We start from the raw sequence: 13,139 nt of genomic DNA, 5'->3' as shown, positions 1-13,139 counted from the left end.
TTTAAAGATATTGGGCCTCATTTACTAACGAGTTTTATCACCAAAACGGTGATAAATGTCACTGTGTATGATAAATGGTGCTCCAGCCAATCAGCTCCAAACTGTTAACTGTTAGAAAAATGACAGTTGGGAGCTGATTGGAGCTGATTGGCTGGAGCACCATTTATCATACACAGTGACATTTATCACCGTTTTGGTGATAAAACTCGTTAGTGAATGGGGGCCAATGTTTGGGTAACCACTCTCAGCTATTTAACTCCTAAGGAAGTTGGTTACCTCACAGCACTAGCTGCATCTGATCACAGTGGTTACCATTTTTTTTTAGCACTTGTGAACGTCACAACAATAATCCTGCCAGCTGCAGCCAAAGAGAGTGCCCATTACCCCTGGCATATCTGGAGTTGCATTCATTGCATGAAATTAGTTATGGCATGATTTAGGGGTACAATTTTTTCCCCAGTTTCTTCTGTAAGGACTAGAAAATAAATAAAAGAAAAGAAATCCCTACACTACTGCAGGAAACAATATCAAATGTATAAATTATAAACAAAAGTTATTCCTGGTAAAATCAGCACATTACAAAAACATGCTCTGGTTCAGTGAGGGGCATAAACTTTCAGGCCATTGAATCAAAGTGGAACTAGAAATTGAAAAATGAATAAGAAGAGTTTTAGGGCTTTACCTTTTTTTCTGAAAGGGGTATTGTCATTAGGCTGGTGCACACAGTGGCTCTCCCTGTGAACGTCGGTATTTGCAGTCAAAGTCCAGTGAACACTCAATCAGCACTACAATTAGAGTTATGTAACCCACACACAGGATCATTTCTAGTGAGCGTTGTACAGACATGGATGCAGTATGATGCAGTCTTATGTTTAAATCTGTCCAGTGTTTACTATGAAAACTTCTGTGCGCTGTCAGCAATTTCTCTGGGGGGTACATGGAACCCAACCGGCAGTGCTGGCTGAGCTGCACTCTCCAGGCGCTCAGTGCCACAACCCTTCCATCCAGAGCCAGTCCTGGGCAAAGGCCATATATTCCAATGCCTAGGGCGCCATTGCTCCAGAGCACAACCAACTGGCACGGATTGTTGCTTATTCATGTCAACTAGGAGCAACAGCTGAAACCTTGCCTAGGGCAACAAACTGGTCATGGCAGGCCCTGTCTCTATCTGTTAGCATGTTATCTTATGACGTGCAATCACTTGGGTTGTTTTATAGTTACGTGTGACATATGTAGCAGCAGCAACATCTTCATCGTGATATAATAAGATACCATCTTACGTACTAAAAATAAGTATTATCTAGGGATATCTTAAAAAGCACACATGCCACTTTCTACTGTATTTCATCAGGATGTCAGTGCTTCAATAACTCTTCTGTGCCCATTTCTTCTTTCCATATGATCATCTACTGAAAGGCTTATACTGGACTTTTCCTTATATCTCCTTCGCATTAGTGTGCCCATCTATGCTACAATAGACAACAAGAATCATTTTAACAGAAAATGTTGAGACGCGCTTTACCAATCACTATAAAGACTATAAAGAGATACAGACACCCAAACATTGCCATTCATTAAAGATCACAAAATGTTGTCAGGAAGAAATTGCAGCAGCATCAGTACAATAGTGTCGCTCTTTGTACATAAAAGATGCCATGCATGATGTGATTCCCGCTGTCTGCACATCTAAGGCACGTGCTACACAGGAGCGAGGCAGCCGGGCCGGCTACTAATCTTAGTTGCCTTTTATTTTTCAAGAAAAGCACTCTATTAGTTAGGGTCAGCGTTTCAATTAGGGATTGGAAAGAGTTCAAATAAACCTCTTCCTAAGGGAATTACTGAAAATACCATTTACATTGGCAGCCCTGAAAGTCAATTGTTTCTTCCTATTACTACTCATTGTCATGATTTGGAAAATGTTAACTAGCTCCGACCTTACTCCTAACTATCCCCTGCAGACAGAGCCAGATTAACGGGGGGACACTGTGCCCCATGCCCCCTCTCTCAACCCCCCCAATAGCTTTGCTAGAGCACACTGTTGCACTGTGCAACCCCGTGCATTTTCTAGGGGCTGGGCGAGTGGGGGATGGCAGGAAGACAAGTGGGAGGAGGCGGATTAGAAGTGGGGGTGGGCTGGATGATGAGTGGGCGTGGTGCTGGCAAAAGGGGGAGGACCAGAGGAGTGGGGACGGGCTCCCTGTAGGCTTAATCTGTCCCTACCTGCAGACTGAGAATAAGATCTAAAGCAACAGACTCTACATCTGATGACTAGTGCACAGTACAGTAGCAACTATTGGACAACACAGAAGCACTGGAAGTACTCTTAGCGATTATGCACTACCATTCATCTCACAAATAGAACAGCTTTTATAATATAATCTTTTTATACATGGCATTCAATGTCCTTATTTTTCCTCCAGAAGTGATCTGTATACTGTATTTTTTTATTTCCTTGTTCCAGTGCCAAATGAATTGTAGGCAGAAGTATATTGCATGTACTTCAAGTTTTTTTTTGATTTGTCACAAGGAGCAAGTTTTTTATTTGACCATTGAGTTTTCAAAAACTCCATAAAGAGAGGTCATAAAGCACTATAGACAAACAGAAGTAGAGGCTTCTGGGAGAGAACTGTAAAAACTGCCTGACACAAGGACACCTTTCATGATGATAAAGCAGCGATTTAAATGATAAGTTTAAAGCTAAACATTGCACTCAGAATGTTGAATGGTCTATTATGTTTTGTCAGTTCCCAACATCAACGGTGTTACAAATGCAATCCTACAATTAAAACGTGATTAACTTTGTTTACAGAGTACAGCGCAGCTGCTTAGTAACCAATTCTTCCAAGAACACTTTAAATATAATATTGCAGATAAATCAAGAGACAACAGGATTTTTTGTTTTATTTTTATTTTATTTTTTCATTTGCAATCAATGTTGCTTCGCTTAAAGTGATTGAGACCTATTTTCTAGCAGGAATAAATCAAACTGTGGACAGAAAATCCATTGCAATGTATGCTTACTGTTTAACCCCTGCAAAGCCGGGCCAGCTCACGTGTCATGGTAATCTATGTTTTATGTACATAATAATAATAATGAATGCACAGCTCTGCAAATCGAATGAAAGATATATTAACAGACATATTGCTTTCATGCACCTAATACGTTTAGTAGCTGCTGCTATTAATAAATTAGGAAGTAGAACCTTGATCTGCAGAGTGCTGAGATTAAAATGCATTAAGATTGTACAGATGTTAATTTAGTACCTAATGTAAAACAGACATGAATATATTTATTGTATATGGAGGCAGATGTGTAGCCCAGCGTTGTTCAGGGGGTTGCAGAGGAATAGTCTTCTCTTGCTTTACTTTGCTTCTTAGTTTGGGGCCAGCCACTCATTTATACAGGGAAACTACTGTGTGGGGGGTGAGTCTGAATATTATTTTGGATGCACAGTTATATAACAACAATATAGAGGTATATTGCATACCCTTCCTTGACATTGCTGCCTAATAAAGCTATATACTGTATGTCTCCTTTGAAAAGAGTTCAGGGCTTACTGTAATTCCAGGGCAGGAATTATACAGGGTCAAAGGTCATCCCTTTAATTACTGACACATAAATTATAAAGGTTGTGTGGCTGATTGTATTAAACGTACTCATACATGCTGCCATTTTTAAGTCTAATTAGGCAGTTTCAACAAATTGCAACAGTTCCTGATCAACATCAGATCAAGATCTCCTCTGATATCACCAAACGGTTAATCCAGGTGGACGCTGACCACATTTCAGCTTGTATATGATCATCTTCTGATGCTAATGGCGCCCAACCATATAAGACCATTTCGCCTAGTTTGGAAATGGCTGGGGTTCTTTTAAATTTGGCTACACACCTGTGTGGCCAAACCTGACAGATCAGACTACCCAGTGGGGTCAGGCCAGGTGGCCGGTTTAGCCCATGTATTGGCAGTTTTCGTCTGTATCTTACCTGGATCTAATTAACGATTAAACTTGTGTAATTTACATTTATCAGAAATTAAAGTTGACGACCCTATTGATATCACAAATAGTTCTTTTTAGCCTCTATAGCAATGAGTGCCCCTCCTCTTTCAACTCTACAATGGCTGTCTTTAGGAGCAGTGTAAGGGGGATGGTCAGTGATTTTATATGTCTTGTATTCATTCCAAATAACCTAGGGTCAGACAAACTTCAGTTAAGGCCCTGCTGAGTCACAAATCAGTGTTTAACTGGATCCTCTTCTTGTTTTAATCTCAATACAATATTAATACCCTTTTCTATCAACAGTTGGCGAGCCCATCACTGTCATGGCTGGCTCTGCATTGTAAACAGCATTTTATTTAATCCATATTTCCAGATATTTTCTTTACAGAATTGTTGTTGTCAATAATGAGAGAGAACACAGGAGTCTCTAACAATATTCCCGTTTCTTCTAAAAAAAAAAAGACAAAAACATTTTGTTGTGTTTAATACATTAAATGACTGTATTTGGATTACCTGTGTACGTATCTATAGCAATACTAAAATAATAAGTCAGGAGTTCAGCATTCAAATGCTACACACAAGGGATGGGCTGTTTTACAGGTGTACAGTGCTATGGGTGTTTTTTAAATGCACAGCATTCCCTGGCCACCTTGCTCGTTTCTGTGGAATCATTTGTTTAATTAAAATTTAGGAAATATTTTTATTTTTCAGTTAACAAAAGTATTAAATTATGGACATAGTTGGATTTTTATTTATTATTCGTTCTTTCTTTCTATTTTTGGGGTGGGGGAAAGGGCACTCTCAAACTCTTGCACAGGGTGCTTGTAGACTTGGGACTACTTGTGTAAAAGCCCTATATACTATACATTGGTTGTGCTGCCAATGAAGTGAGAGGAACAAAATACCTTTATGACTGGAAGCTCTATGTGTACATATGAAATAAGTAAATATGTGCACTTAATGTATACATTTACAAGAATAGGAGCCAGCTTTTTATAATGATTGGGGTGCTCCAGTACCAACTAATGAATGACTGAAAAATGTCATGTACAGAGATGTGCCGGCATTATTACACAGTGGGCTTTTTCCCGTCAGTGCATAACTAATAAAGCGTTTCTGTACCTCAGAAGGCGTCGGCTTTTGCCTTATAACTATGTACATTGTTATAAAACAGTCACCACTTGTAACATAACACTTCACATGTGCAGGCGCTGGTTAGATACATCGTGCACAGCGCCTGTCTGCATGCTGTTTGCATCGCTGTGTGTCTGTGTATAGCAATGTGTTTGGGATGTGTGCAGTGATTAAATAGCAGCAGGTGCAGCTGACACTGTATATAGTCTCTGCAGTTATAATTGGCTATGTCCTAGCAAAATATGTGCTCTTAATGACCCCTCTGCACTGCAGTTCTTGCTTGCAGAAGTGTTCATGCTGATGCACAATGAAAAAGAGTAATAATCACGTATATTTGAAGATCAGACCTGAGAGTGCTGGTGCATGATCAGATCCTGGAAATAGCCATGATTCCAAGTTCTCCAGAAATGAAGCTGACTGACTATCCTGCCCGGGATTGCTGGGATTTGGTGCTCTCTGTACCCCAAGTGGATTCCGATGAGCATCCTGACCCGTCCCCATCTACTGCTGCTTCTGCACAGTGCTGAGTGCACTGTCACTGACCCAGCTTTTAAGTCTGATGATCTTTACATGTCCCGAATTAGCAGTCTCTCCTGACCACGCCCCCTGTCACAAAGCCCCGCCCCTCTCAATGACACTGACTTTAAATCCCTCTCACCCCAGTAGTCTCATAGTATAACTCTGGAATAATATGCACGGCAGGCATTGGCAGAGGAAGGTACATAACTGCTCACTGAAATCAGCTCCAGCACATACTTCATTTATCAGCATTTCCAGCTGCTGGACACCTCAGATCTGGGCTTCACTCCGCTCTGCAGCTGCTGCAGGTTTTGCACTGTGAAATTATTATTTTTTTCCCCCCCATCCTGACAATTTGCATCCAACAGTAACCATTTCTTCCGATGCATGCACAGTACCACAGCTTGCCCATGGGACTTGTCCTAGCCAGTGTAATGACTACTTACAGCTGACTGCACTTCTCCTTTCATTGGTATATTAAGTTTTTCTTGAAGGATTGGGCCAGTCCGCTGCTAGACTGTAACCATGAATATCTCCGTTCAAAACGATTCAGCCCTTAATTCAACAATGGGCAATGAGACTTTTATTAACCCCTTCCTCCAGCCAGCTTGGCAAATAGCCCTCTGGGCTGTAGCCTATTCCATCATCGTCATTATCTCGGTAGTTGGGAATATAATTGTCATGTGGATCATTCTAGCTCACAAAAGAATGAGGACTGTCACCAACTATTTTCTGGTAAACTTAGCTTTCGCTGAAGCATCAATGTCAGCCTTCAACACAGTGGTTAATTTTACCTATGCCATCAATAACCAGTGGTACTATGGGCTGATATACTGCAAGTTTCACAATTTCTTCCCAATATCGGCTGTGTTTACCAGCATATACTCCATGACAGCTATAGCCCTGGACAGGTGAGATACCCCTCTCTACATTCTATTTTCTCAGTGATTGTGTTTGTGTATACATATATATATATATATATATATATATATACATACATACATACCCTATCTATGTGCCAGGCACTCCCCACGTTGGAGCTGTAGGTGTGTGCTGCCTGTCTAAAGTGAACATTATATATATATATATATATATATATATATATATAATCTGAGGTGTGCGTTATCCTGGACATGTTTGTAAACAGATATTAAATACTGATTTTTGTTGCCAATATAGAATAAAATACTTGATGTTAGAAGTACTGTACAGCTGGAGTTACATGCGTGATTGGAGCTTTTTTTCATACAGGATTATTTGGAGTAATTTGCATCATTTTGCCTATATGTGAAAAGGGGATGGGTTTATACATTTAAAATGAACAGGTTATAAGTTCATATAAAGGAAATGCCCCCCTGGGACTGCCTGATGGAGGGTACAGCTGTTGGAAGAGGGACGCTAAGTATTCATGAATTGCCTTATGAAAGAGGTGGCACACACAAAAGGCATGCAAGGGAATGACAGGAAGGCAGACATATGCCTGTCTCATGTGTAGAATCAAATAGGATCTGATGGTTTATAATCAGGTAACAAGCTGTCACTTTGTGACTTAAACCATTCCGTTACCCTGACACATGAAAGATGCACACTGTTACATACATCATGTTAGTCCTTTTAACTTTTACAAAAATAGCAATAAATCAAATTTTGTAAAAAGAAACTGCACCAAAATGTCTAATGAAAAGTAAGCACGGAATTAAACATGTACCCTACACCTTATTCTGGGTATATCACAGTGCATTCATCTATGTACCCCATGTGTAACTACTGCCTTGTGTATAGAGGCTGTCAGTGAAGAAGCTGAGGGGACCAAAACATATAAGAACACATTGAAACAAATGATTTAGCAGTAGCCCATATTGCATAGGTTTGTATCTCAGGACCTCTCCATTCATTGATGCAGACTCTTTATGTAATGGAGGAATTTGTTATTAAATTAATTGGAAATGTCACTGTCTTTAGGACACTGCAGATGCATCAGGAGTAAGGGGACGTGCGCTACAATTGAATGAATGTGTGCAATGTGTGGGCTGTACGTAGAGATCACAGAACAGTAACCATGAGTAGTATGTGCATTTGTCTGAGTGATACATCTCCCCCTGAGTGTGATTGAGCAGGATTCTCCATAGGGTAGAAAAGCAATTAGACACTACTGTGTGAGTGTAAATGGCACCAAATAGCTGATTATGTCCTGAAACTTGCTGTTCATGTCGTCCAGGTGTCTCTGCTGCCTGGTACACACATGAGTGGCTGATAATCGTGCGTTGTCCAAGGACGCCCTGAACATTGCATGATTTCCAGTACACATTACAGCGGTGTAATGAAGGACGGAATGATCACCCATTCCGTCCTTCATTAGTATGCTAGGCGCTGCATTGTGATATCGTCCGGTTGGCCGTGCAGCCCGGTCAACCAGATGATATCGCATGCAACCGCGGGAGCGCGCAAAACGGGCATACACACTGAGGGTTATGCCCGATTCATCATTCCTACTGTATTTGGTCAAATCGGCTGATAAAACATTCACTGGGGGTGATTCAATTCAACGCGATTCGAATAGCGCCGGGAGCGAGCTGCCAGAGCTATTCAATTCAGTGCGCTGTGTTGTCGGAGAATGCCAGTTATCGTGCCTTAAGAAGGGTGTTAAGGCGCATTAACCGGCATTCTGTGACCGAAGTGCCGGGTGCGCGACTGTTAGCGCCACGTTAAGCAGAAAAATAGCTGCGCGCCAGGCACTTTGGTCAGATTTCTCCTCGCATCCCCAGGGGGGTGCGAGAAGAAATTCTTAGCGCGCTCTAACAGTGCGGTGAATTGAATAGCTGCGGGAGCTCCCTCCTGCGGCTATTCAACATTGCTTTGAATTGAATTCCCCCTACTGTGAGGATGAATGAGAGTTCATACTGTATGTGATGTTTAGGTACAGTGGTCAGTATGAGCCTGAGCTAGAACAAGTCTAGAAACAGGTAGTTCCAGTGTCTAGCTGCAATGTGGGTGCACACACTACACGATAAATCGTACAATCTTGGTAGTTTCGACCAATCTGCACCACCATTGTGTAGTGTGTACACATATCGTTCATCGCATCGTCCCATCTGCTGTGATGCACGTCAGATGGGGTGATGCAATGTACGATATGGTGCACATCATGTCTGATTCAGAGACAGACCCAAATGCGATCACAGTTACGATCTCTCACTAATCACAATTGTGAAAATATGCTAATGACTCACTTGCTGTCCAGTACTCAGAGATGCCTACTGAAAGCATCTCACATCCACCGCTTGCACACAAAATCGGAAACATCGAATGCAGGTCAGGCGGCATCAGCCCTCTGAGTAAGCCTCAACTGTCACAGACATAGATGGTCTCCAGACACACAGAGAGTCCTCCTGCTGCTAGCAAGGATGCAATGGCTCACTTATGCACCCCTGTGTTTTTTAACCACCCCCCCCCCTTACCTCCCTCAAATGCTGACTACCTGTCACTCACTTTGTGAGTGAATCCTCTGTGTGAGCATATTTGCAATTCAATTGCTGAGCGTGCGCAGTGCATCTTACACTCATGCAATGGCTAACAATTGCTCAATCTGTGTGAATATCGGCATTGCGTCCATCTCTGAATCAGGCCTATAGTGTACAGGAGAAACGATTAATCGAATACAATCCCCTTAGATTATATATTGTGCCGTTGTTCCGAAGATTGCATATTGTGTATGCTCAAAATTGTGTGTTCTGGGATTGTATGATTGTAAGTAAAATTGTATCAGCCATTGCATCGTTTATTAAATCATTCAGGTGTGTACCTATTTTAAGAGTTATTTCTGGTGTCTAGGAGCAATAGTCTGTGTGACTGTGAGTGTGCGCTATGTCTGGTGTCTACGAGCAGTATACAGTGTGAGTGTGCGCTATGTCTGGTGTCTGCGAGCAGTATACTGTGTGAGTGTGGTTTGTCTCTGGTATCTGTGAGCAGTATACAGTGTGAGTGTGGTTTGTCTCTGGGGTCTGTGAGCAGTATACAGTGCGAGTGTGGGTTGTCTCAGGTGTTTGCGAGCAGTATACACTGTGAGTGTGGTTGTCTCTGGTGTCTGTGAGTAGTATACAGCGTGAGTGTGGTTTGCCTCCGGTGTCTGTGAGCAGTATACAGTGTGAGTTTGGTTTGACTCTGGTGTCCGTGAGCAGTATACAGTGTGAGTGTGGTTTGTCTCTGGTGTCCGTGAGCGGTATACAGTGTGAGTGTGGTTTGTCTCTGGTGTCTGTGTGCAGTATACAGTGTGAGTGTGGTTTGTCTCTAGTGTCTGCGAGCAGTATACAGTGTGAGTGTGGTTTGTCTCTGCTGTCTGCAAGCAGTATACTGTGTGAGTGGAAGAGATCTCTGATGCCTGTGAGCAGTATACTGTGTGAGTGGAAGAGATCTCTGATGCCTGAGAGCAGTATACTGTGTGAGTGTTAGAGATCTCTGATGCCTGGGAGCATTATACTGTGTGAGTGTTAGAGATCTCTGATGCCTGGGAGCAGTATATTGTGTGAGTGCAAGAGATCTCTGGTGTCTGGGAACAGTATACTGTGTGAGTGTTAGAGATCTCTGGTGTCTGGGAGTAGTATACTGTGTGAGTGTTAGAGATCTCTAATGCCTGGGAGCAGTATAGTGTGTGAGTGTTAGAGATCTCTGATGCCTGGGAGCAGTATACTGAGTGAGTGTTAGAGATCTCTGATGCCTGAGATCAGTATACTGTGTGAGTGTAATAGATCTCTGGTGTCTGGGAGCAGTACACTGTGTGAGAGCAATAGAACGCTGGTGTCTGGTAGCAGTATACTGTGTGAGTGTGGTTTGTCTCTGCTGTCTACAAGCAGTATACTTTCTGAGTGCAAGAGAACTCTTATGCCTGGGAGCAGTATACAGTGTGAGTGCAAGAGATCTCTGATGCCTGGGAGCAGTATACTGTGTGAGTGTTAGAGATCTCTGATGCCTGGGAGCAGTATAATGTGTGAGTGCAAGAGATCTTTGGTATCTGCGAGCAGTATACTGTCTGAGTGCAAAAGATCTCTGATGCCTCGGAGCAGCATAATGTCTGAGTGCAAAAGATCTCTGATGCCTGGGAGCAGTATACTGTGTGAGTGTAAGAGATCTCTGATGTCTGGGAGCAGTATACTGTGTGAGTGCAAGAGATCTCTGGGAGCAGTATAATGTGAGTGCAAGAGATCTCTGATGCCTGGAAGCGGTATACTGTGTGAGTGCAAGAGATCTCTGATTCCTGGGAGCAGTATACTGTGTGAGTGTTAGAGATCTCTGATGCCTGGGAGCAGTATAATGTGTGAGTGTTAGAGATCTCTGATGCCTGGGAGCAGTATACTGTTTGAGTTCAAGAGATCTCTGTTTCCTGGGAGCAGTATACTGTGTGAGTGTTAGAGATCTCTGATGCCTGGGAGCAGTATATTGTGTGAGTGCAAGAGATCTCTGGTGTCTGGGAACAGTATACTGTGTGAGTGCAAGAGATCTCTGGTGTCTGGGAACAGTATACGGTGTGAGTGTTAGAGATCTCTGGTGTCTGGGAGTAGTATACTGTGTGAGTGTTAGAGATCTCTAATGCCTGGGAGCAGTATAGTGTGTGAGTGTTAGAGATCTCTGATGCCTGGGAGCAGTATACTGAGTGAGTGTTAGAGATCTCTGATGCCTGAGATCAGTATACTGTGTGAGTGTAATAGATCTCTGGTGTCTGGGAGCAGTACACTGTGTGAGAGCAATAGACTTCTGGTGTCTGGTAGCAGTATACTGTGTGAGTGCAAGAGATCTATGGTGTCTGGGAGCAGTATACTGTGTGAGTGTGAGTAAGAGTTATTCCTGCTGTGAGTGGGCATTATACTGTGTGAGTATAACTGTCCTCTCTGCTGAGTCGGAACAATATTCTTTGTGAGTGTAAGAGCTATCACTGGTGTCTGGGAGCAGTACACTGCCTGAGTGTGAGTAAGAGTTCATCTTTGCTTTTGAGGGAGCATTATACTGTGGGAGTGTAGTTATCTCTGGTGCATGGTTGCATTAGCCTAGTTTAGAGTGAATTTGTGTTAACTCAGGTGTCTGGGAGCAGTACACGGAGTGAGTGAGAGTACTAGGTAGTCCAGCTGTTTGGTTTGGAATAAGAACCTTTATAATATTGTGAAGAACCTAGTTCTGTGATTTTCAATTAGGAGTCATTTTTTGTAAACTAAAGCTGGGAACACACTATACAATATATTGTCTGTGCAAGTATGAGTAGCAAATTCTAGTGTGTAGAAGCATCACTCAGTAAGTAGATGCTGTCCTAGTGTCTGGAAGTAGCTTTTGGAGTAGGCTTGGTGTTTGGAAGCGGCACTATGTGAGTAGAAGCAAGTGCTAGGGGTATATTTACTAAAGTGCGGGTTTTGAGAATTGAAGTTGCCAACAGTATACTGCTCCCAGACACCAGAGATCTTTTCCACTCACACAGTATACTGCTCCCAGACAGCAGAGATCTTTTCCACTCACACAGTATACTGCTCCCAAGCATCAGAGATCTCTTACACTCACACAGTATACTGCTCCCAGACACCAGAGATCTTTTCCACTCACACAGTATACTGCTCGCAGACACCAGAGATCTCTTACACTCACACAGTATACTGCTCCCAGACACCAGAGATCTTTTCCACTCACACAGTATACTGCTCCCAGACATCAGAGATCTCTTGCACTCACACAGTATACTGCTCCCAAGCATCAGAGATCTCTTACACTCACACAGTATACTGCTCCCAAGCATCAGAGATCTCTTGCACTCACACAGTATACTGCTCCCAGACACCAGAGATCTCTTGCACTCACACAGTATACTGCTCCCAGACACCAGAGATCTTTTCCACTCACACAGTATACTGCTCCCAGACACCAGAGATCTTTTCCACTCACACAGTATACTGCTACCAAGCATCAGAGATCTCTTACACTCACACAGTATACTGCTCCCAGACACCAGAGATCTCTTACACTCACACAGTATACTGCTCCCAGACACCAGAGATCTTTTCCACTCACACAGTATACTGCTCCCAGACATCAGAGATCTCTTGCACTCACACAGTGCACTGCTCCCAAGCATCAGAGATCTCTTGCACTCACACAGTATACTGCTCCCAAGCATCAGAGATCTCTTGCACTCACACAGTGCACTGCTCCCAAGCATCAGAGATCTCTTGCACTCACACAGTATACTGCTCCCAAGCATCAGAGATCTCTTGCACTCACACAGTATACTGCTCCCAAGCATCAGAGATCTCTTGCACTCACACAGTGTACTGCTCCCAGACATCAGAGATCTCTTGCTCTCACACAGTATACTGCTCACAGACACCGGAGATCTCTTACACTCGCACAGTATACTGCTCCCAGACACCAGAGATCTCTTGCACTCACACAGTATACTGCTCCCAGACACCAGAGATCTCTTGCACTCACACAGTGTACTGCTCCCAGACAT

At 42.9% G+C, this 13,139-nt stretch overlaps 1 protein-coding gene across 1 annotated transcript in view; it reads left to right on the top strand.

Moving 5' to 3' along the window:
- Positions 1 to 5,836: 5,836 nt before the first annotated feature.
- LOC148525571 (substance-P receptor) overlaps positions 5,837 to 13,139 on the top strand; it is a 231,290-nt gene continuing 223,987 nt past the window's right edge. Inside the window, exon 1 of the mRNA XM_088470840.1 lies at positions 5,837 to 6,564. Within this exon, the coding sequence (XP_088326966.1) occupies positions 6,179 to 6,564 (386 nt within the window). The 5' untranslated portion in view covers positions 5,837 to 6,178. The remainder of the gene's footprint in view (positions 6,565 to 13,139) is intronic.

The sequence above is a fragment of the Taudactylus pleione genome, unplaced genomic scaffold (assembly GCF_031769625.1).
Source record: "Taudactylus pleione unplaced genomic scaffold, aTauple2 ptg000105l, whole genome shotgun sequence".
Lineage (NCBI taxonomy): Eukaryota > Metazoa > Chordata > Amphibia > Anura > Myobatrachidae > Taudactylus > Taudactylus pleione.
Note: the sequence above shows the minus strand (reverse complement) of the source record. Positions and strands in the feature narration are given on the sequence as shown.